Source organism: Ptiloglossa arizonensis, chromosome 1 (genome assembly GCF_051014685.1).
Source record: "Ptiloglossa arizonensis isolate GNS036 chromosome 1, iyPtiAriz1_principal, whole genome shotgun sequence".
Classification (NCBI taxonomy): Eukaryota; Metazoa; Arthropoda; class Insecta; order Hymenoptera; family Colletidae; genus Ptiloglossa; species Ptiloglossa arizonensis.
Genome location: NC_135048.1, coordinates 20,858,780 through 20,884,121, shown reverse-complemented (window position 1 = coordinate 20,884,121; position 25,342 = coordinate 20,858,780). Strand labels below are relative to the sequence as shown.

Here is a 25,342-nt window from a genome sequence, read left to right as displayed (position 1 = left end):
TTAAGTTTCTCGTCAACCTCGAAGAAACGTTTCGAATTTATTCGCATCGGCACTCGTGTTTCTTTAGGTTTGAATTTTTTCCTTCGTTCGGATCGTTGTACAGTTTTGAACTTTCGAGTAACGAAAGTAACGCAACAATATTCGTGTGAAATATAGATGAAAATTTACACAGTTTACGTTGCGCAGGATATCGTTTTACTCTTCGTTGGACGAGGCGCTACACCAATGGTGCGCAACCTTCTTCGCCAATGGACCAAATAGAACAAAACGATAACTGCTCCGGGCCACGTTTCGTGGCAAGGACAAAAGTGAAATGATATATTTCAATATGAAATAATATCGAAGTTATTTCAAACGTGTGTCCGATACATTCAAATATATCGTTATTCCAATGAAACGAAAGTATGAAAAAGAACGATCAACTTAAGAATTTGATTTATAACCCTCATAAGGCTATTCGTATACCACGAATATACGTAGATGTTTTATTAATGCAGAAAATATTCAAATACCCAAGTATTTGAATAGTGTTCGAATTATATCGATCGAATATTTGAACAGTACTCGAGCTGTATTTGCCGAGTATTTGAGCGCAGAAAAATTCGCCAAGTACTCTTATTTCGATCATCCATTGAATGTCTGTGTAACATTATTCGTATTAGAATCCCATGCCACGAAAAATAACCTCTCGGTGACTGAAATATTAGTATCGTACACATATGTGTATATATATAGATATCATAAACTATACCCCATAAAATCTCCTACCCGATATTATTTTGATTTAAAGATACATTATACTACAGTAACATTAACGCGCTATTTACTTGAACTTGTTAAGAAGTGAAAAAAATGTCAAACAACCTTGATTCCTTAATCGTCGTACGAAAATAATGATCCGAATTATAACGAGTGAACGTAGCGTGTAAATCGCAGTGTGGGTATTCGTTCGTTCGTTAATTTGAGAAGAAAAAAAAAAGAAAAAAAAAAAAGAATCTTGCCCCTATCCGCGAACGGTAGTGTGTATATATAGCTTTCACGAGTATCTCGAAGCGAGAGTAATGGGCCGAGGAAATTGGCGAAAAATTGGCGAAAAATTGGCAAGGGGGGTTCACTGGAAATTCAACTGGGAGACGCGGCGATTCTTTACGATCGGCATTGAAGGATGTCGAGAATTTCACCGTAACGAAATACCCCGGCCGGAAAGTTTCCTTAATCCTTCCGTTGGGCTGGGGCTGGGTTTCGTAAAGACGTGAAAAAGTATTCCCGAAACGACGAAATAACCCAACCGACGTGTGCTTCTCCTCCGTCCTTTTTTCTTTCCAGCCAGTTCTCCTCTTCCACCTTCTCGCTTACGATCCACCGGAGTGAATTATAACTGGTGTCGCGTGAAGTTACGCCTTCCTGGATGTGACCTATGGCCCGCGAGAGGGAACAGAGACGGAGAATCGGTCTTGCAATAACGGAGGAGGACGAGACCGTGAAAGAGGGGAGCGAGAAAGAGAGAGAGAGAGAGAGAGAGAGAGTACAAACGACGTCCAGGACTTGACCAGGACTTATGGGTTATTCAGGAGAGACCCCCGTTGGCGGAGGAAGAACCCACGTATTCGTTCGATATATGCTAAGCAGTTAGCCTTCTGTATTATACAGGGTGGGGCAGCGAGAAGTATACGCTCGAGTGTCACCGTTGAGTTTGAACTTGCAAATAAACGGTAAGAAGGTTGTTCGATTTCTCGGGGTGGACTATGGTAATGAAAGATCATTTTTTTCCGGCTGGTTATCAAGATCGTTGGTATCCTTTTTTCCCTCGTTTCTTCGTTGCTCGAGAATTGTGCTTTATTAACCGGTACGCGTATAGGAAATCTTAAAGTTCCATCCCATGGTAACCGCATCGGGGGCCGCGTCTTGCGTATCGAACATCTCGAAAATACATATCGTTTTGTAAACCACTCCTCAATTTAAGTATCTTAATTGTGGCGAGTTAAAACGCGACAGGAACATTCGAGTGTAAAATACCCTAGCCGGCATACAAATTGAACTTAACGGGTTTTACTTGTTCCTTACAAGTACACTGGTAATGGCCGCGACATAGCCAAATGATCGCGAGGATTTCTGCTGTATGGAATCCTCGGATGATCGTTTACCTTGAATAAATTTTATCACCGAGATTACTTCACCGGTGTAACCAGTATTTGTCAACCGGTTCGTTGACACCGCGTTATTAAATTGCATTACAGAACGAATAATAATTCCTCGTAACGACGTGGAACGAATAATATGGGAGATTCTTATACTTTAAACGTTGATACGATAGTGGCACGACGCGATAGAGTACAGTCGGATTCTATCTTCGGAACGATACAGAATAAAGCTTTGTTTAGTAGGATCGAAGAGCTTCCGAGCCAACGATATGAAAGCGAAACGCGGCGACTGATGAAAGACGGAAAGGTTTTCGCGGATAATTGAAAAAAAATCCTAACGACCGGAGACACACCCCGTAGGTGTACACGTACAGCCCTGAGCTCACACGTGGGTGAGACTGTAGCGATATATATGACTGGTTGTGTACGTGAACCGGGTATATACGCACGCCCACGTCGTTTGTACGCGCTGGCCGAGTAAGTGAAAAATATCCCATGCTGCGGCACCACGCGCTCCCATACGTACACGGGCTGCGTGTGCACGTATGCACATATAAATGCGAACTCGTTAGTACAAGCATACGTGGATACGTTATTAGATCTCCCGAGGCTGCGTGTCGAGGTATCGGCGAGAACCAGCTGCCTGATCTGGTCGTTAACCTCATCTCGCGGATCATTTTTGGATCAGTCTGGCCAGTTCGAGTTTCCGTAGAAAACACTCGTCGTAGATCCCCGATGAACTTCTCCGTAAATCGTCGATCGTGTCCGGTTATGCCGGCTCTGAGAAAGTGGCACTCGAAAGTTTCGCGTGTACATCCTAGGAACGAAGTTCGCGCCGAAACTTCTACGCTAACCGAGCTAACTAACAGGATACGTCGAGCAATTGACGATCCTCGAATTTTACGAAATCGGATCTTATTTTCGAACGATATTCTTCCACAAGGGACGAAAACTATCCTCCAAGTTGTGGATGAAACATCTAGGTAGTTGAATCTGAAAAATTAACGGAGATTGAAAAAATGTGCAATATAAAAAATCTGTTGGTTTTGACGAGCAATCGTATAGACGATTTAAAAATTTCAAATCAAAACGATTCCATCGATTACAATTGCACCATCTACTTGTCAAATATGAATATTAACCGATGAAACAAAATATCGGTGGAATATTTTACAATTGCTCTATACGTGTGTAAAATTTCGTCAAAATCGATGGTTGTCAATTGGACGTTATTCCCGGGGAGGACATTGTTAATTTCCGTGTCAAAGATACATTTCATCGGTACGATAGAAATCAAAATATGAGAATCAGATAATCGTGGAGATAATGTCGTTTTACATTTTACACTGTACGGGCACAGACATCTTGTTTATGCGGCGTGTATGCACACACGTAAGGCGTCAAGTCTTTCACCTGTCTTATTACCACGGCTAAGACCAAATTCAGATCTCAGATAGGGGAGTTGATGTATCAGCAGTAATGATATAGCGTACTGCATTTCAGTGCACATTTTTGATACTTTAAAAAGTCTGCAGAAGCGAATCGCATTTATTTAGTTAAACGGTGCGGCAGATGATAGATAGGAGATTATGAAAAGGGTTTAACTACTTTAGCTTGTACGTTACGCGTGACTCGTACTTCCTATAACCTCGCGTGTTTTTTTTTTTTCTTTTTTTTTTCATTTCGATTTTTTTACCGCGATAAATTTATCACACAACTATTCATATTTTGCTACCGTAAATGAATCGTATTCACCGCTACTCTTTTAACTTTGACTACAATTTATGTAGACACACACTATTTTACATATTAAGAACACACGTACATCTTCCCTCCTAGAATTATGCGCGTGCGTAAAATATTCAAATACTCGAGTATTTAAGTGACATCCGAACACTCGAGTACTCGAGTACTCTTCGAATGGTGTTCAAATACTCGAGTACTCTTCGAATGATGTTCAAATACTCGAGAACTGGAATACTATTCAAATGGTGTTCAAATACTCGAGTACTCTTTAAATGGTGTTCAAATACTCGAGAACTCGAATACTATTCGAATGGTGTTCAAATACTCGAGAACTCGAATACTATTCGAATGGTGTTCAAATACTCGAGAACTCGAATACTATTCGAATGCTGTTCAAATACTCGAGAACTCGAATACTATTCAAATGGTGTTCAAATACTCGAGTACTCTTCGAATGATGTTCAAATACTCGAGTACTCTTCGAATGGTGTTCAAATATTCAAGTACTATTCGAATGGATTTCAAATACTCGAGAACTCGAATACTATTCGAATGCTGTTCAAATACTCGAGAACTCGAATACTATTCGAACGGTGTCCAAATACTCGAGAATTAAAATTAAATACATCGAGTGTTTGAATATTGGAACACAGAGAAGTTCAACGAGCAACTCAACCCTTATTTTGATCACGACGGTTATAATCCAACGAGAATGAATTCCTCCCACTCTGCAATCATTCTTGGTACAATCCCACCGAGGAGAGTCGTACGCATTATTGTTCGAAAGAAATCGTTACCACTATGGCCCCCTATTACACGCAACGGAGCAGGACTCGGAGAATATTCAGATCGAACCCGATACGGTGTACAGCGGTGAGGTTGGTGTTTCAGAGTCGTAGCGGAATCGAACAAAAATCGGAGCGGGCGTATTGTGCGCAGGCGTCGCGATGTGTAAATCTAATATTTCCTGTTCCTACGACCTGCACTTCACCCTTCTGCCTTTTCCTTTTTCTGTGCGCGTCGTCCCCCCGCTTACCCCTGCCCACCCGGCGTCATTTCTTTCTAAAACCCTCGCCACGGGAAGATCTCGTTATAAGCGTACCGTGGGTTTTGCGTTGGAAAGGTGTTGGGTTTCTGACCCAAAGCCTTGGGTACCGGGAGCTGGGGGACAGAGGACTCACCGGGGCCCCCGCAGCTAGCCTGCTGCAATTCAGCGGGCCCTTTTTTCAGGGCTCCCTCTTTATACCGCGACTCTTGGAGCTTCGCTCGTCAACTCGGTTCTATACCGTATTTTGACAGCGGGGGACACGGTGGCCTGCGAAATTTTGCCGGCTGTTTCGCGCCTCGCGCAATCGAAGATGCTTGCACGCTTTCCGTCTTTGTCTCGAACCATTGTGCGACCACTTTTTCCTCCAGCCTTTTGTCAGCCACACGGTCGAACACCTTACAAGTTTATGAATTCATCGTGGCGGTTCTTGAACGAACTGGTCCTGTACGCTGCTCGAAAAATTATTTTCACGATCACCCACACGGCTTCGTTCGGTCGAAGATACCGAAATGTCTGAAAAGTTTGAACACATCGATTGTTCAAAGATTAGAAATAATCGATGGTTCGATGGATGTACTTGTTCTTTTACGGTAAAATGGAAGTCGATCGTCGGCCGTCGTGACGGTGAATTTGTCGTCGCGTTTAGCGTTGGCGTCTAATACGATTCAAGGTCTTGAAATGTTCCGAAACATCGTCGTTCATTTGCAGTATGTATTTGTATTCACGTCTCGGTTGTGTAAAATTATCTAATTCACGAGTGGTGGAACTGATCCAACAATGCGCTCGTTTGCAACAATATGCCCAAGTATCGTATTATTACATTGTTATCGGTGTTGGTAAAGTATATTTATCAACATTTCGGTACAACTCGAACATCAATTACCATTCAGACCTCAACGAGACAACGTTGCAAATATTGGGTCGTTCGGAAAGTAATTTCGTTTTCCAAAATGGAGAATATATAATTTAATAAAATGTTTGTACACTCTAAAAAAATCGTGTTTCGTTTTCACTAAAAAAAACGAAACGTTTACTATCGAAGTTAGACTATTAGAACAGAGAGAAGAATTATTCGTTGTTCGTTTCTAACTAATAAAAACTTGTACGGATAAATGTTTATCCGGTGAAAAGTTCATCCGGACTGAAATTTATTCGAATAACGTACATCTTACCAAAGCTGTTAAACTGCTAAGCTAAATTATCGCTCGGAGTTGAAATTCGAAACAAAAGTTTCGTAAATCTTCGAAACGTCTCAATTATTTTGAAAGTCTTACCGAACGGAAGGTTTTATAGAGACAGGGGAACCCGCATTGAAATAATTCTATCATTTTCTGGCGGTCGGAGCATTTCTCTCTCCCCTCTCGGCGACTATCCTTTTATTCGTCGGTCCACGCTGGTGAAGCTAGCGCTATATTTTGACAGGGAAGAATACGATGTCGCGTTCATCGGCTGTCCTCGTTCGTTTTCCTTCCATAGATACGTTCGTATTCTCCGAACGATACCAGAAACGAGACTATTCCTTCGGAAATAACGTATCTACGAATGGTCATCTTGGAAGCTGACGATTCTACCTACGTACCTACGTAAAATGCATAAAATCTTCAACCAATCGTCATCGAGAGATCTCGCTTCGACGATCTTTCATCCTTACCCTTCGCGAGACTTTTATCTACCTATTGGCGACTTCGATAAATTCTAGAAAATCTACTCGCGTTACGGAACGTGTACACTCTTCCCCGTGATATCGCGTGACCAACACCTCTAACGTCCACGGAATTGTTAATCGCGGCACCCACCGTTCCCACGAAGCAATAAAATATACTCCGTGTTTTGTTCCTGCGAAGTAGCCAACTTCTGTGCAGTGTGTTTTGTAAGCGCACCGGAGGGTCTCGAAAGAACGGAGGGACATGTACGTCATAATTCTCGCCAGAGGTCTTCCATACTTTTGTCTCATCTCTTAGACGTTGATCGATATCCGTTTGCGAGGTACACCGAGCCGACTCGCTGTCTGAGTTTCCTTAGTACCTTATCTTTGATCTTGCACGTTTTCCGGGTGTCAGCAGACTCTGAGGGTTCCGTAACAGCGAGAGTTCTTCTACTACAGTCTGGACAAAATCAACTGGCCGCCCCGAGGGTATCGTGGACGCGTCCCTGCCTGGGGTGTTCGGTTGGACCTTTGTCCGTAAACACGAGCCAAGTGTCTGTCTCCGAAACGGAGAAGAATGCTGACACGGCGGAAGTCTTTCCAGGCCGATTCGCAAACGGACAAGTAGCCATGAGCGTCCAGATGATTTTGACCCGACTATAGACGCGTCGGCCTCTGTAGTTAGAGATCGTACATGTTCCAAGAGGAAAGGTTCGAAGTGCCGTAGAACCCCTCGTGACAATTGTGTCTGGCACTCGTTGTCGAGTGTCGACGCCTTCGTTGAAAGGGCTCTCTCTCTTTCTGCAGCTCCTTCATCTTTTTCTTTTCCCTTTACCGCTCTTGCTTGCACTTTGGCCCGCTACGGGCGTACCAGACATCAAAGGATCTTTGGTGTTCGCTACCCCTCGGTTGCCCACATGCAAAATTTCCGCATAAATGCGTGAAAGAAGATCCAACTGCAGCCCTGACTAGATAAGGGTGTTAAGGGCGCGTAAGATGATAACGAGGTCGCAACCAGGTTGCCTCCCAGGGTGCGCGTACCACCGATAGTAATTGTGTTTACGATAAACGCGACGCCCGCTGGTGGTTCTGGGGTTGCTTGGTTTCGCGGCAAGTAAAAAGGAATTTGAACAAATCGCGAACTCGTCGGCGAAGAGCGTTAACGTTCGCGCGAAGATTAACTTCGGTCGACTGTAAAGTGTCCAGGTGAAGTTCGAAAAGCTGGCGAGATTAAAAAGAAGACGACACACACGTGCAAGGGAGCCATAAACCGCCACCCATGGACGGTCTTGGCGGCGATGATACGGTCCATTTCTAGGTACCACCGTCTACGATTCTAGGAATCCGTGAGTCGTCATCCGTCGACCATAACTCGGCCCGGTGTATACAAATAACTTACCCCGTTCGATCACATTCCAATGTTTATAAGCAATTTCTCTCCTCCAAATATAGATCAATGTGCGTCCAACCGACGCTCGAATAGCGCACAATATAGAAAGTAGTTTATCCCGTTGAAACCATAGTTGGGTACATTGCTATCAGCGATGTTTCAAACTGTTATCGTAATCGTAGTCGTAGCTTTTGCGTTCTAGTATTTGATGTTATTGGCAATGTAATATATCTATCCTCGACACGACTGTATTATATTACGTACTTTGTAACGGAGAAGGTACAGCCAGTGTCATCCTGTGCTACACTAGAATGGCGGACGGAGCTACGCTTCGTTATCCGACACGCGGTAACTCTCGCGTTTGACTCGCTCGCAGCCTCTTGCAATCCACTCTCGGTTCCCAAACATCGATCACGGCACTCTGTCTTACAGTGTACTTTAACAACTGTAATTTTAAGAAACATCTTCGACCGCGACGATGCTCGAAGTTCAGAGATCGCAAAATTAACAATCGTACCTCAAAAGTATCAGAGTCGAAACTATTCGAATATTTGACAGATGCCGAACGATACGAATAAACGTCGAGTATTTCTATTCGAATTAAAATTAATCGAATTACTTATCTTCTTCCATGTGTGTATCGAGACGATCGATATTCAAATACCACGAATATTCAAACATTGAATCGATCCAACGAGTATTCGAATACTCGAATACTCGAGTAGTCGAGTATCGTGATACGTCTCGAATACCGAGAAACTCGAGAAGCAGTCCGAGCCCCGCTTGGTGTAGAACAGGACCGTATTGTAATCCGTGCCGAGATCGGCTTCCCGGGGCATCGATATTGTCCAGGAGATACGTTACGATTCCCTGATCGTCGGAAACGAAGGATCTCCACCTTGGAACGACTCCGGTGACTCTCGACAAAAGTCAGGATCGTCAATACCGGGAACAACTATAAAAGTGTCCTATTCACGGGGGACGAGGGTCCCGATTTTTACCGGCGATAATACCAGCGTGGTTTCGACGATCGGGGCGTAATTATTTTCCGAAAGGATCCTGCGGGGTATTCGGCGTCTTTTTTACGACGGACACTGCGCGCTCGGTCCCCGGGAGGGAAGGCGAGAGAGAGAGAGAGAGAGAGAGAACTCGGAGGCTGGAGGAACGGGCGCTGAGGTCGTGGGTATACGATATCTGATGCAGAAAACCGGTAAAGGCCGAAGGCCGATGGAACCAGAGGGCCGGGGGATGGCGAACGAAGGAGAAGGACCAAAAGCAAAGACACGATTGTGGGGCCACGGCACATTGTCTTCGGGTGACTTAAAAATCCAACTCGTGCCTCGTTAACCGTCCTATCTGATACAACGAGCATAGGCCCTCGAAGGGAGTACACGACGTGGGCTTGCGTCCCTTACCCCCCGCGCGATCTTTCCCCCCTCTCGTTTCTCTTTTTTCCGTTGCATCCTCCACCTTCGTTGGCTCGCCCACGTGACCTTGCGGCTTCTGAAAGTGAACTCTGCCAGGGGATTACTTGGTAGCGTAACATCGAATTGCTACGGTGTTTGCGGACATCGAGTTGTTCAGGGAACGTTTGCTACCCCTCCGACACGAACGGCATTTAAAATACTCGCGTGGAATTTTTTTCCCTACGATACGACCCGGGGGAATAAACCTGGACAGGTACGTTATTTACAGCGGTAATCTTCGACAACGTTGGAAAATATACACGTCGATTTAAATCACTGCGCAACGTTTTTCCAATTCTATACACTTTTCTTACTGTAAAACGATACAACGAGCGAACCTCCGATAATTGGAAATCGTTCGACGATTACGCTTTTAAACGATCTGTATCGGTAAACATCAGTTGCAGTTTCCTTTTTCTTTACGAATATCGTTTACAAACTATACAAATATCAGTAGTTTGACGCACTGCTGTATATTATAAAGAATTTTGATATTTCTCCAGAAACAATATATTGGGTTGTTCGGTAAGTCATTTCGTTCTTTTTTTTTTTGGTGAAAATGAAACACGATGTTTTAGAGTAAAAACTTGAATAATTTTCTTTCTCGGACGTATTTCTGGTACTCGATAATTACACGGTTCAGCAATCGTTTCCGTTTTTAACGAGACAACCGGAAAATTCGTTTTACAATGTTGGAAGAGAGATTCATTACGAGGATCGTATTGCTGATTTACGCGTTGGAAAAGCACGTGCAATAATATAACAAGCTCGGTGAACCGACCGAGCGGAACCACCTTCTTTCCGAGACAGTGTGTCCCTACCTACCGTTACTTATCCTTTCTCGCTCCGTAAATTGTTGCAACGAGAAACAAGAGAAACACTCTCCCGTTTCGCTTTGGTTCACACGATTTGTATTCGTGTCCGAGCAGTCGATTACTCCTCGAGACTCGTACACATCGTCTCGCGCGTCCCTTCAGAGATAGCCGGACACTTACCACTCGGAGAGACTCATTTTTTCACTCTTTATCTATCCACTGATTACGGACAATCCTTCTCCAAACCTACCTTCCTACTTCGCCCCACGATATTCCATTTTTCTTTCGTTATCACGATTACGCGGAAACTTTGCCACTCGATCGCGTACGATTGTTCTTTATTCTATCGGTTCGTTTCGAAATATTTTTAAACGTTTCGAAAGCCTTTAAAAGCTAAATATTTTGTATCTACTTCTCACGAAATTCAGAGAAAAGTATTCTTACTTGTCTCTCGATAAATTTATCAGATCCTAACTTTACATTGCGTTTCATCACTATTGTCACTCTTCTAAGTTTATACAAACCAGCATTTGCTACAGTTGCGCGTTCTAAAAAAGTTTCACAAACATTTACAGAAATTGATTCGTGATTCAATTTATTTTGATCTAAGTCGGACTACGAGAAGTCGTTCGCGTTCATTCGTTCGAAATATAACCTTCTTTAATGTAACGCGATTTTTGAAACAAATTTCTGATAACTTGTTCATTCAAGACACGATTCTTTAGACCGAGTGTCGCGATAGAACATTTTTCTAGATTTGTGGGAGAAAGACACGCCAAGTTAATCGTAACACGAACTGGCCATGAGTCATCTCTAGAGTCTAGACACGTATCTCCGTGCACGAAATCGACCACCGATAGATAGGCTCACCCTCTCTTTGTAATGACGTCATTTCTTTTGTATTACGTGGACACGAAATCTGATATTTCGAGTCGTTATCGACGAAGCTTCGTATTTAGAAATATATCGATAAATTTTTGTGTACCGAAACGAATAACATAGGTAAATAAAAAAGTTATTCAAACTAGGTAAATTTAACCTTCAACACCGACGCTGTAATTCCTGACAAAATTCGATTTTTGTAATTTATTCGATTAATTTCAATACCTTTAATTTCATTAGTATATATTTGAAAGCGTTTAGAAAAGCAACGAAATTTCGTTTTTATTTTACTATAGAAATCGTAGTTATCCGATAGAATTTACATATTATATTTGCATGTCTCGCAGCGCATTTAGAAAAATTATTTACAATGTATTAAACGCGTATTCTTCTCACGGCTGATATTCGTGTTCGAAGGGTGAAAACTACTCTAGAAGTTGTCAAATGTTGTTAAATATCCATTTAGTTAAATAACTCGAAAGCTAACGAAGATACAAAGAAATGTCGATCGTTAAGAAAAATTCAATTTTTCACGAAGCAATCGCAAAGTTTGAATAGAAATCTCACCGAGTGATACCATTGGCCACAACAGGTACCAATTACAACTGGACACTTTAATTCGTAGCCATTGCTCGTCGAAAACCAATATTTCTTTCGTATTCGACATTTCGTCCCCGCTCTCTAATAGCTTTCAGCTATTTAACTAAATGGGTGTTCCGTCCACAGCGCTGGTGGAATATAAATATCAGCCGGTAAGGAAAGAAATGCATAACAAATATTTACCATTGCCCTATCTCGGCTTTCATCGTAACCGGGGATCGTCAATTGGGCGATGCACCTCGTTAGTAGTCCACTCGCAATAGCGATCGCCGGTAGAATATTAACAGCGACGGTGGAAAGAAGAAACTTTCTTGTAAAAGAAGCAACGCTTGTCTTTTGTTCCAGGTCTCCAGGCGGAATTGTTTTACGTGAGGGAGGGCGTTATAAACGAGTACGCAATTAAATTTGTCGTCCCAGTGCCGGCGCAAGTTCACAAGCTGCATTTCACTTGGGAAAATCTCGCCGGCAGGCCGGTAAGTTTCACAAAGAGGCGCGGACGCCGCGGTTCTCTTCGATGTAAATCGTCAGAGGGAAAACGTTGGGTATGAAAAAAAAAGGAAGGAAAAAGGAGAGCGAAAAAAAAAAAGAAAAAGAAGGAAAAAAAAAAGAGAAAGTCGGGAGAAAAACGCGAGCGGACTTTGAGATGGAAGGAAACGCGAAACGTTAATGGAGAGAGGGGCACCGCGGAGCTCTTGAAGCGCCTCGTATCTTCCGCGTGCTTTATTCCTCATTTACGTTTCTTTGATTCCTCCGAGCGCCGGATCAAAGTCGACCAGGAGGAATCCGCGTCTTCTTCGCGCGATCTCGCAGACGTGGAAACCTTTGGCTGGATAAGTCCCCCGCGAGTTTCAAGCTTGGACGGACACCGAGCAACCATTCGGAACATTTTGCTCGATCCTTGATCCCCGTTTCTTTCGCGTCCTTTCGGGGCGTACTTACTCGGATTATCGAGGCATGTCGCTCCGGTCGCCCCCCACTACCGCGACACGAGACCAATAGGCGTAGCATTTCCCTCGATATTCGTCGCTTCGACGAAATGAATTTACCGTGCGGCTTTCTAACCGATAAGGACCTTCTCGTCCCACGAATCGTTTTAAATTTTCCGATCGCGGCTCGAGAGACAATTTTCAACAACGAATCGCGTCGTCCCTCTCGCGATTTATTAACCGAGTCGTACCGCTCGAGTTAATACCGTGCTGACAGCGAGTGGGTCGGCTGAAATGAACGGGGACTGTACATTTATGAGAAATGTGATTTAATATGCAATATTGTAGCAATAAGATCCACGAGACGGAATTCCCGTGACTTTTTCCTGGGGAAATTAATGCCCCGAAGCGTGATCTCTTCCGAGTTGAACCGGGAGTCCATTTTGTAATAATGCTCGAACGAAACACGGTTTAGAAAAAAGGATGAAACGAGTCGATGAGCAGGGTGTGAAAGTGTGTTTTTTTTTTACAGGGCTTTTTTCTTCTCGATGGTCAATTTAGAAAAAAATTATAAATTATTTTCGTACACTCTAAACGTATTCGATGAACGTTATTGGATCCATCGAGTAGAATTTTATTTCCATCGGCGTGGGTCTTGTATATTTTAAAAATCGATTATCCATCTCGTTCTACATATTTTATATACTATTAATTACGGAACGCGAAAGATACGGGAAATTTTTGAAAGTTCCGAAAGGTTCAAGGCAACTTCATTTTATCTACGTAGAATCTTCGGATTTAAGATTTTTAAGGTTACGAATGCTTAAGATTCCAAGAAAATTCAATACACTCGGTTGAGAAGGTTCCAGCAGACATTTCGAAAGACCACGCGGAAGAGGAAAAGCATAGTAATCATACCGACTTATTATGCGCGTACTTCGTATATACGCAATGACTTGGTAAATCCCTTTCGACTCTTCGAATTATCGAATTTTTTCGACGGAAGTTAATAGTATCGTTTGGAAAAATATTGAACGTGTACGCGCCGATTGAAGCTGCTCGGGAGGTAACAACCGATGAATCATCAGTTCGCATTGAGAAAACAATTTCTACCGGTACGTACCCGTTGACGATGACGGTACTTTGACAAAGTAGCGGCGAAAAGTGGGCAGAATGCGGCACGGTGTCGGATTGACTCGTCGACGATGTGCAGAAAAAAAGAACAAACCCGAGAGTAGGACAAAGTGGTCCAGCCACTTCTCCGAGCTGTCTCGTTGGAAGGAAGAGAAAGAAGGAGAGACGGAAAGCTGGAAACTGATGACCAACGTCGAGACATCCGTCACCTCCGCGACAAAACCGAGTGTCCCGAACGCTACTTAGGGGCACCGGCTGCCTGCCAATCAAACCGGCCACTTTTCAACTACACGTATTGTTCCCTTCGACAAATTCGTTGCATACTTTTGAATTGATGTACCATAGAGAGATGGAACATTGAATAGTACCACGCTTGGGTACTTCGTCGAGATGTTATTTCAAGTAATGTGTTGTCGCATTTTTTTTTTTTAATATAATTACGCTACTTTATTTCGTGAAATAACTTTGAAAATAGTAATGGCGTGTTCAAAGTAACGGAACAGCGACACACACTTGTAAGTAATTGTGTTTTGAGATTGGAATACCTTGAACTCTTTCGGTAATACAAATCGTTACTATGCGAAATGTCCAGTAATTTTTCGTGAAAAGTTTGTCGGCACATTGTTTGGCAAATGTTGCGTCTGCTTTGTTGGAAAATTATCAACTTTTTATTTAGAAATGTACTCCTTTCGTTAATCCGTTTCTCGTTTCGAGTCAGAGACTGTACACTTTGCGCGACATTTTATTTCACATTGAACCGAATCCAATGATCCAGAACAACACGACTTTCAAACGACCTTGAAGTTTATACCCTCTGGCGATATGTACGTAGCGATGTTGATTTCTTCTCCGATTTTACGCATTCTTTTCGAAAATAATCTTCGCAAAATATTTTATTTCGATATGTACAGGTATATTAATAAATCGTATACATAATCTATTGTATATTTCGTTCGCTGTCTCATCGATTTTTTTCGTAGATATGTACATACACAACGAGTGGATTGCAAATTTTATGCATTCGTAAAACGAGGAAAGCACATGCAAAACGTGTGTAGATAAATATTTTATAAATTGATATAATAATGTAAATTTTCAGCTTTGCATAAGTGCGTATCTTCTGCATACGATTTACGTATGTTTATCGTATCAGCATACGCCATGAATGCATAAATTCCTCGATCTAATAATCGGTTTCAAGACACTGATTATCCAATTAATAAATTAAGCGTTCCAAATACTACAGGTTATCTCTGCACAAAGTATAAGAATGTTTACATCCACCCAGGTACATTTTTCCGATGAAGAATTTATCGTTAAAATTTATTTAACCTCTCGTATTTCTTAGAAGTAGCATTTAAACTAGTTTCTCGTTCGTTTCTTTCTTACGCCATCCATTTATGAACGAATTACTGGTCGATAAAAGCACGATCGCTCTGTAGCGATTAAACTTCTCCAGTTAGCGTTCAATTATACATATAACGACTATTTTCGTTCGTTAAAGTATTCATACGGCATTCGAACCGGTCCTATCAGGTTTTAATACCTGCGATATACTTCATCCCGGTGCTGCTCCAGTTGCTCTATGCAGTATGTTTATGAGTCACGAAGCTTTCTTAGCGGAATACTTTGCACGTAATTCTCCGAAAAGGAACCATTGTGCGCTAAGCTCGAGATTACTCGTCGAATTCTCCTGCATTCGAATACTCTCGCGATTCAAATATTCACGCGAATATAACTCCAGTACTTGGATATTCGAGGGCGGAAAAATTCGAGTAATCCCATATCTAGAGCAAGTACACGAATACGTTCCTATTCGAATAATAATATTCGAATACTGAAATATTCGAGTGACAAGAATCGAATACTCGATCATTCGAATACCCGAATTGTACTCGTAGCCTTCGAGTGTTTAAAAAATGCTCGACGTATTCGTTCGGTGCGCGTAAATATCGAAATACACGAACGTCAAATGATTCGTTACAGTGCCGTGAGTAAAATTCAGTAAAATTTGTAAAATGTCACGCGACTCGTTGTTTGGCGAGTCGCTCGCGAGATCCTAGATCGCTAGGAGCGGTACCGGGAGGGAGGCACGAATCGTAAAAATTCCTGACAGTTTAAATCGAACGGTTAGCCGGTTTACAGAGGCATTCATTGTCAGCGCGTAGTTGGCTGCTCGCGGTCGTAAAATACCGCAACGGTTGAGCAGCCGTGGAGCGTAGAGTAGCATGGTAGTAGCGACAAGCCTCGGCAGGTTGACGAGGTACCTTCTCCGCGGCTAGTTGGGAACCGATCATCATTGCGAGCTGGTAATCAGCTGCGAGTTGCACTCCCCCCCGAAGAACTCCTCTTTCTTTGGTCTAGCCTTTCCTCTTCTACCGAATCCTCCTCGGTTCTCTGCTCTCCTCTTCTCCCCCGTCTTGGTTCCCCGCTCGGTTCCTCTCCTCTCTACTTCCTCCTTGCTCTGTTCCTTCGGGCTCCTCTTTTGCCCGCGGTCCTCTAGATTCACTTTGCCCACCGTTGGGCGCAAATTGTCTTCCGAGAATGGTACGTTTCAGATTATAGGAAGGTTCAACGCTCGCGTGATTACGAGCGAGCAGTAGCAGCTCGTCCCTTACGTCCTTCGACTTTGTTCCATTTGTTTCTCGTCCTATACGCTCCACGTTGCCACGGTGTTCCGAAACAAATACCCTTGCACCGTTCCGTCGTGCCCCGGTCTCCTCACCTTTCTTCTCCTCGTGTCCGCGCAGCCTGTTGTTTCTATGTAGATTAGGAGTTTTCGAGGATTTGCATTTATGGTGTATCTTTTTCTGCAGCCGTCGGCTGGGTATCGTGCGCAACGTGAACCTCGGGTGTAGGGTGTAGGGGAGAGGGTGTCACGATAGTGCTGGCTCGACCTCTGCCCACGACCGTGTACACCTCGTAACGAAAGTTAAGCGACTTGGGAACGTTTTGAAAAATTCTACACTTTTCCAGTTACTCGTCCGCGATACGAAAGTACGTTTCGTTGATGTTACGGTACGGTTTAAACGGATACAATCATCCCTTGATTTAAAAAAAAAAAAAAACACATCAATTTTTCTCTTTCGCATATTCTTTAGTGTACTTCTTTCAGTTTGGTGTATATACCAATAATTAAATAATTATCAAAAATTGTTACCACCGCTGGAAAACAGAGATGGGCAAAATTGTTACTTTTTCATTCTGCGATTCAAAATCTATTTTTCATTCGAAGAGTGACTCTATCGAAATGTCGTTTGTCTTTGTTCTTAATTTTACACGGATGAAAATTTTACCCGTCTCTGCCACCAAATTTTGCCGATGTAAAAAAAAAAAAAAAAGATAACAATGCTGCGTAAATGTGCGATGAAGCGTGCAAGTAAGAATAAAGTTGCGAGGGAAGATTGAGAGTATTCCTGTGTTTCCAGTTGCCGTACGCGATGTCGGTGGACATCAGCAATCCATCGGCTTTGAGCAGTTCTCTAAATATATCTCAAGCCGGCGAAATTCCGGTCGGCGGGCTCCAAACTTGGGCTTTGGCGTTGCATTGCGGCCCGTACGACGCGGAAGTCGATCTCAGTCTACGGATCAATGTCTCTTTATCGAGACGAAACACGACCAGTCTAGACTTCAGGCGGAAAAAAATATGCTTGAAAGATAAGAGCAACGTAGGAGCAGAAGAGGTTCTCGTCGCTGCTTCTGGGACTACTTCCGGTGGACAAGTGTTTTACGCCGCCATCGGTTGCGCTTGCGCCTTCATCGCTGCCATTCTTGTTCTGGTTATCGCTTACTATGTAAGGGACAAGAAGGCCAGAAGGCATCGTGACCCTCTCCAGTAAGTCAACTTTCTTCCTCTTTCGCGGAACTTGCGCTCTGTTATTAAAATTTCAACGAAACGCCAGAGACTCGTGTGAATTCACCGGGATACAACGTTGGAAATCACAGTACGAAAGGGAAGGCACAAATTCTTTGTGAAAAAATGTAACTGGTCCAATTAGAAACTTGCGAATAGAGTCGTAGTATATTCGACGAATTGAAAATACGAAATGTATTTTAATCGTGATTGAACTTTCGTTACGCAATATCGAAGACGGAAAGAAAATGACGTTTTGTATTATTATGTGTTTGAAATGTATAGAAAACGAAAAATTTCTTCCTATCGTTTATTGTTATCTTCTTTCTTTAATTTTCCATAAAGATACAGACAGTGTAGTAGTAATTCCGTTGTGTTTCTGGAATAAAAAATTACTATTCTAATTTAGTGAGATTTACGTTTGGTTTCGTTGCGAACGATGCTGTTTTTATTTTTGTAGAGAATCGAGAGGACTCAGTTCTGCGTGCAGTGTGGAACGAAGTACAGGAGTAGGACCTGCGCAGACATTTTTGTCTTCCGAAACACCACCACCAGCATCTGCAACTTCCACTTCGACTTACAGACGATTGGACGATCGACCTAGCCGAGAATTACACGAAAGAATTCAGGAAATCACAGTTCAAAGGTGATTAGAACTTTAAATCAACCTTTTCGGTACTAGTCGACCGATTATTCGAAAATAATCGCATTCATTTTCAAATTCGAGTACTCGAATATAGAAAAATTGCACGCGTAAACACAGCCCTGATTTTAACCTGTTAAAGAAGTTTGTCGAACGAAATGAAATACTCCAAATTCTAACTTGGATTCCTTCTCTTGTTCTTTATATTCGTACAGCGTTTCGTTTATCTCTACTCGATACCTTTTTAAATAGTAAAATATTGGTACACGTAAAGATATTGAATACAAAATGGAATCAATTCTACAAAAATTTTGATTACCATTATTAAAACGTCTGCACAACGCATGGCTGGAAGTATTAAAAATTAAAATTTTGGTTTAATAAACATTTTTCGTTTACATAGAAGAGATTAAGATCGATTCTATATATATATATGTGCATAAATATACACGAATATTGAATAACTCAAGTACATAAGTACCGTGATGCGGTTAAAGGTACTGTTATAAAATCAAACATCAATTATCACCTTAAAATGCTAATAAAATATGGTTTTAACGAGTACCCTTAATTATAAAATATCTACATAATTGGCTTTAGGGATTTCAGCATCGTTTAGGATCTCGAGTCTCACAACTCCAACGATTTACCTTCGCGAAGCTCTGGCGAGCTTCAAAGGAAGCCTGCCTGCCTGCCTGCCTGCCTGCCTCGTGTTTTCAGGTTAAGTGGATCGCTCTGGAAGCAGAATAAAAGAATCTTGACATCCTACGTGTTTGAGTACACTGAAAACGCCGGAGAAACCGTTCAACGATCGATCGAGTAGAGAATTATCAAACGCGCCTGCTTTTAGAAACGCTTACACAAATGCCCGGCAGTTCTATTTTTGTGCAGTTTGGATTCGAAGGAGAACAAAGTTTTCCCCCCCGAGACTTTAAATCACTGTTCATTCGCAAACTGGGCCGTGAATGCGCGGCATGATCGCGAAAGGGATACCCATTCCTCGTGAAAAAATAACCTGCGCGAGAAATGAATGTTTTCTCGCGCGAGTTTCCATTCACGAGAAAATCGTTGGAAAGTAAATCTCGTTCGAAAATAAATATCGTATAAAACAAAGAAAAAGAACAATCTCTCTAAAAAATGTAATTTATTTCTCCGTGATCGATAGTTAACCACACTTTCTATCAATCCTCTTGTCCGTGAATCTTAAATTCGGTCTTCGTTTGAAAAATTTCGTTTCGACGTTTCTCAACGTTCTCTGAACTCGATACGATACGTTCGCCCGGTAGGTTCAAAATAAAAGCGAGTAAATGCGCGTGTAAATTGCAATCGTTACAAGTTTCGTTAATTTTTCCCGTCGGCTCGTTGTAACCAAATCTCGCTGTATTTCGTAAGAGATGTCGAGCACGTTTAACTCGTTTCGATGCCTCGATGGTGCATCGACGGCCTGGGTTCGCTTTCATTCCGGTAATTAGGCGATCGGTTCGGCTTCTCGGCAATTTCGAGAAACGGAATCTCAAAGTTTGTACAGAATAATTGTCGGTTCGTTCGATGCTGGAAGTCACGAATGTTGAGGCAACCTTGTTCCGCACTTGTTACAGATGCAGGGTACGCCTTCTCAGCATCGAAATGGAAGGCACATTCGGTCGCGTGTACCGAGGCAGTTATCACGAAGAGGGCGCGTCTTCCCCGAGGGATGTCCTAGTGAAAACTGCTGCCGAGCATGCATCCCAATCGCAAGTAAGTAATTTTTACATCGTCTGCCAATTAACCGAGCTTCTGTGGCGATTACTAATTACATTACTCCAAGTATCCCCTGAATTGACTTACAATTAGTTTGTCGCAACATCGCCGTATAATTATGCGCGCTTCGAGCTTCCTGTCTAGCCTACATACCGTAAAGTGGTCGTCTCGGATGTAAAAAGGCATTGCTCGAAGTATCTGGCGCAACTGTAGATAATATTGATCGATTCGTTCCTTTGTGCTCTTGATTCTTCGTAAAGATCATTGTTTCGGTCATTTCGGTTTGAAAGAAACAAAAAATAGTCTTAGTACGATAGAAAGAGTGTTGTTGAAAGTTTTCGACGCAAAACTAGTTATATACATTGACCGATTGCGATACGAAGGAACAAGAGATTGCGTAGACAAAATGAAAGAAAACAAAACAGTTTCTATTCTAGAGAATAATCGAAGATAGAAAACAGTATTTAAGACGAAGCATCGAATCGAAAATAAAAGAATCTACTCGTCGAGTTAAGAGAGTAGACATGATGAAAGAAAACGGAACAATTTCTATTCTAGAAACTAATCGAGCGAAGAAAGAAAACAGAATTTAAGAGAAAGTATCGAATCGAAAATAAAAGAAATCTGCTCGTCGAGTTAAAAGGAATAGAAAATTAATTTACCAGCGCGTTATTCAATAGCTAGCGGAAAAATTGATCTTATTGGAAGATTTATTATTTATCAGAAGTACAATTCGTAGGGTACTCGACGGTTCGTAGATACGAAGTGAAATTGCTCGAATCGACCGAGACGAATAATTAATATCGAACCCGGTGGTATTATCGCGTTCGTTGTAATAGTCGTCGTAATGCATGGAAGCGATCTACGTACCCTTCACGTGCTCTCGAATGTTGTCAAAGGTTGCTCTCCTCTTGCGCGAGGGTTTGGCGCTGTACGGTTTAAGTCATCCGGCGTTGCTCCCCGTCTTGGGTGTTTCCATCGAGGACAGAAGCGCGCCGTTCCTTTTGTATCCGCACACCGGCTACAAGAACATGAAGAGGTTCTTGCTGAGGTGCAAGTTGAGCAGCGAGGGGCCATCGAGGGCTCTCACCACGCAGGAAGTCGTGGAAATGGCCCTACAGGCTGCCAAAGGGGTCCAATATCTTCACAGGAAGAGACTGGTGCACCGAGATTTGGCTGCCAGAAATTGCGTGTAAGTGAACGGAAGAATTATTTAATCCACCGACGACACTCGACTCTCACCCGCCCACAACCCGAAAACATTTTCCTACCTAATTGAGCGGGGGAACGCAACGTATACAGCGCGCGCCCGTGAACTTTTCAAATCCCTCGTTCGCTCGGTTTCGAGGCTCCGATTGCACCGTGATCTTTTTTTAAACATCCATCCGTGCATACGAAGCATCTTTTCGCAGGATGTACGCAGCGCTGAATATTTTAGCGGGGCATTAGTCGATGCGCCGTTAAACCTAAGATTGTTACGTTTCGTTGCGGAATTAATTGGCCGTACGGCATTAATTAGCAATAAATACGACCGGCCCCGAGACTGTTTAATTGCCAGCGCGTTACCGTTTCGTCTCGCGGAGATGGCTTCAACGCGAGTTGATTCTCCTTTTTGCGCAACTTTTTCTTATCGCCACGCGAGCGAACCGGTCGACAAATTTAGACACCAGGGACACTCTGACTCTCCATTAACGTTTACGTCGGAACGATACGGTTCATGTTTGACCAACGATGTTATTAGCGTCGACGATGATCTGAGGGTTCAAATCACGGACAACGCTCTGGCCAGAGACCTGTTCCCGCAAGATTACCATTGTCTCGGCGACAACGAGAACCGTCCCATCAAGTGGCTCGCGATTGAGAGTTTGCTCAACAAGACTTTCAGCACCGCCTCGGACGTGGTGAGTACATCGTCTCGAATCGATCGAAACCGATCGCGAGCAATTCAATTCATTTTACTCCGATTCCTCCGGTCTTTTTCGACCCGTCGCGTTTTTCCGTAATCAATGCTATTATAGTAGACGCGATCGGACACCGCTGTATTTATCTGCTCCTCTCGTTACATAATCAAGTTAAAAATAACCAGTTCTGCGCGTTCGGGAGATTTTTTAACCACTTTGTACAGACAGACGAAAGAACTCTTCAAGGTTGATAAAATGACGCATAAGGTGGATAATTTGCCTCGATTCGTAGTCTAGAAAGTTATAATTGTAGATTTTTTTAACACTGCTAGATAAGTGTCGGAGATAAAGTTTGCCTTCATTCGAAATACAGAGCGTAATAATAATTTTTTCTTTCAATGCTACTAGACAAAAATCGAAAGTAATGTATTTTTTTCACCGAATCGAATCAATGTTGCACACGACCGTTCGTTTGGCTTCTCTTCGGAAATATAACATTTGAGAAAGAATTGGTGCAGTTCGACTTACAGATTTTCTGCCGATGAATCGACAAAATTGTTATTATCGATTAATTGGATCTGAGATGAATTAGAATCGATGTTGTAAAACTAAATTTAGATTTCGAGAATAATGTGCACGAATGTTCGGAGAAGTCGTTAGTGGCTGAAACCAAACACACAGCAACCAACGGCGCAAGACGACAAACGAGCGATTTGTTTTATTGTTTGTTTATTTTAACGTAATCCTTGCTTTTCGACTTAGGATGGCTTCCGGTTTACGTCGTATCTATATTTACGTTCGAACATCTTATTCGACTACTTGCTCGAACTCTAGATATTTTTACAACTACCTTGCACATATATCTTTCCTCGATTTATCTACCACTCCTTTGCTTTTTTTTCCTCGAATTATATTTTCCGTTACTTTCCTCGCTACACTTTGTCTTCCTCTCTTTTGATGTTCTCCCCTTTTCTTCCTTCCTTCCTTCGCGCACACATCTTTACTCACACCCAGCCAAACCGGAAATTCGAGTGATTTGTTCCTCGATCGATGAATATTTGCGGAAAGCTTCGTCATCGAATAAATAAATACCCTAAAATAGACGATCGCCCAGAAATAGACGATGCAGCAGTCGTCCAAATGTTTTCGATAAATTTTATGTATATGTGTTCTCTGTATTTGGAACAATTCAAAAGGATACGCTTTACTACTATTTCGTAACAACAAATATCACAGAAAGGAGGTTTCGTTTTGAATATTAAAAAGATGTGCGTTAGTTTTGAACGATTTATTCCATGTAGTCTGTTCAACGAGTCGAGTCCCCAGTTATGAACAAAACATGCACGCATCAAGGGACAAAAGAGAAGCGCGACTACTATTGCCTGCAACAAGTTATCGAACATCGCTCATTTGTCAATCCCAGAGACGACTTTACTAGGTTCTTTAATAAGTTTTATATAGACAAAGTATGGTACTAGATTGCTCGATAAATTTTATCGAACGACAAAGTATAGTACTAGATTGCTCAATAAGTTTTGACGTTCGATAAAACAGTATTGTTGAATAACTTGTATCGAACGACAAAACTTATCGAACAACTTATTATATCGTTTCGTAAAACGCCTCAAGCCACCGTAATCTGCCCTTTTCTTCGTTTCTTAATTTTCGTATCGCTTTTATTAATATTCATATTTGCAACGAATAATTCTACGATACACCAATTAGAAACATAGAAATGCAACAAAATTTTTACGAAAATCGCGACCGGTTTGAAAATCTCGCGAAAAGAAATCACAGTATCTGAGTCACGTTTACGAACGACGAACTGAACGATGCCACGTGCGTTCGTTTATAGTCGGCGACTAGACTCGTTGAACGAAATATAAGTCTGTTTATCGCTACTTGTTTTTCATCGAAATGACGTGGTATCGCGGGATACTTGCGCCGCGATTCTCACGACGATAGAAGTACGATATGATTTGTTTTTTCGTTTGTTTCTGGTAATTTTTCAGTGGGCGTTCGGTGTGTTGCTATGGGAACTGACGACATTGGCTCAGCAACCGTACGTGGAGGTAGATGCTTTCGAAATGGCTTCGTATCTCCGTGATGGATACAGATTGGCACAGCCGATCAATTGTCCCGACGAGTTGTTCGCGGTGATGGCTTATTGCTGGGCGATGTCCGCCGACGAGAGGCCGACGTTCAGCCAATTGATCGTCTGCCTTCAAGATTTTCACACGCAGTTGACTAGATACGTTTAATCGTCGTGAACGAGCGCAAAATTCGAATCGTACGAGCAACCGTCGCTTCCGAGGCATCCTTCCAAGTTATATAGAAGAACGGAAGGAAACGAACAGTCAACGCAAACGGAAGCACGTGTACATAATAGTAGTACTTAAAGGAAAAACGTTAACGGTAAAACTGCCGAAGAAAGTAGAACCGTAGAACTTTACGAGCGTATTTTCTATACCGAGAAAGAAACGGAGAGTTTCTCGACCGTGGGTCGAAAACGCCGGAAAAATTCGTTCGCGTAGCAATTTCTTCTTTCTCGTTGCAAAGGAAACGTCGAGTAGACACGCGGGCATGTAAACAACGCGTGGTAATATCTGTTTAATCGTAGCGGGCAGTAAATTGTTAAACGTTAGAGAAACACCGACGTGTATATCGTACGAAGCTACTTTAAACTTTAAGACTGAATCAAATAATGTTCACACCGAGCGATACGTGTTCACCGTTTTTTGTTATCTGTAGACCGAGTACTCCGATAGCGAAAGAAAAGAGAAAATAGCGAAAAGAAAAAAAAAGAAAGAAAATAATTTAGAAAAAAAAAAATAAAAAAACAAGAAACTGCCAAAACTCTACGTCGTCCCGTGAACTGCCAATTTCGTACTCAGGAAGCTGTGTAATCGGAGGGCAAAGCCCTCCGGGATAAATTTCGAGCGACGCGATACGCGCTTCGTTTGCCACGTGAGTGTTTCGAGTGTGCCAATATCGTCCCCACCCAATCTCCCACCCCCCCTTCCCCTACACTTTTTGTATTTTTGTACATATTTACATGCATACGTATATGCAGCTCTAGCTATAAATAAAGATTGTGCCGCGGCACGCCCGGCTCGCCGAGATCCTGTGTACATAGCGAATGAGAAGCGCGACGCGGATCGGGGAAGAGTCTTGTGTATGATGTACAAATCGCCGGCGTTACGAGCACAATAAACTGATTGATACACGATGTTATCGTACGTTGTTTCCTCGACGCGCACCGATAACACCGTAAACCTTTCCGAGCACCACCCCTTTTTCCACGAAGATCGTCCCGATTGCCTTCGACCGCAGGGAGGGGGTAACGAGGGAGGGGCCTATTTCTGGAGAATTCTTGGACGGTTGCTGCGCCGGATCGGCACTTCGGCGGTGG

The 25,342-nt window shown here is 42.6% G+C and overlaps 1 protein-coding gene across 1 annotated transcript in view; it reads left to right on the top strand.

The window, feature by feature from the left end:
- The window catches only part of Dnt (tyrosine-protein kinase Dnt), a 39,416-nt gene extending 14,257 nt beyond the window's left edge, over positions 1–25,159 (top strand). Inside the window, exons 2-8 of the mRNA XM_076327994.1 lie at positions 12,079–12,206; positions 17,222–17,628; positions 18,107–18,292; positions 19,888–20,026; positions 20,929–21,221; positions 21,771–21,930; positions 23,943–25,159. Of these exons, the coding sequence (XP_076184109.1) occupies positions 12,079–12,206; positions 17,222–17,628; positions 18,107–18,292; positions 19,888–20,026; positions 20,929–21,221; positions 21,771–21,930; positions 23,943–24,191 (1,562 nt within the window). The 3' untranslated portion in view covers positions 24,192–25,159. The remainder of the gene's footprint in view (positions 1–12,078; positions 12,207–17,221; positions 17,629–18,106; positions 18,293–19,887; positions 20,027–20,928; positions 21,222–21,770; positions 21,931–23,942) is intronic.
- Positions 25,160–25,342: the final 183 nt, after the last annotated feature.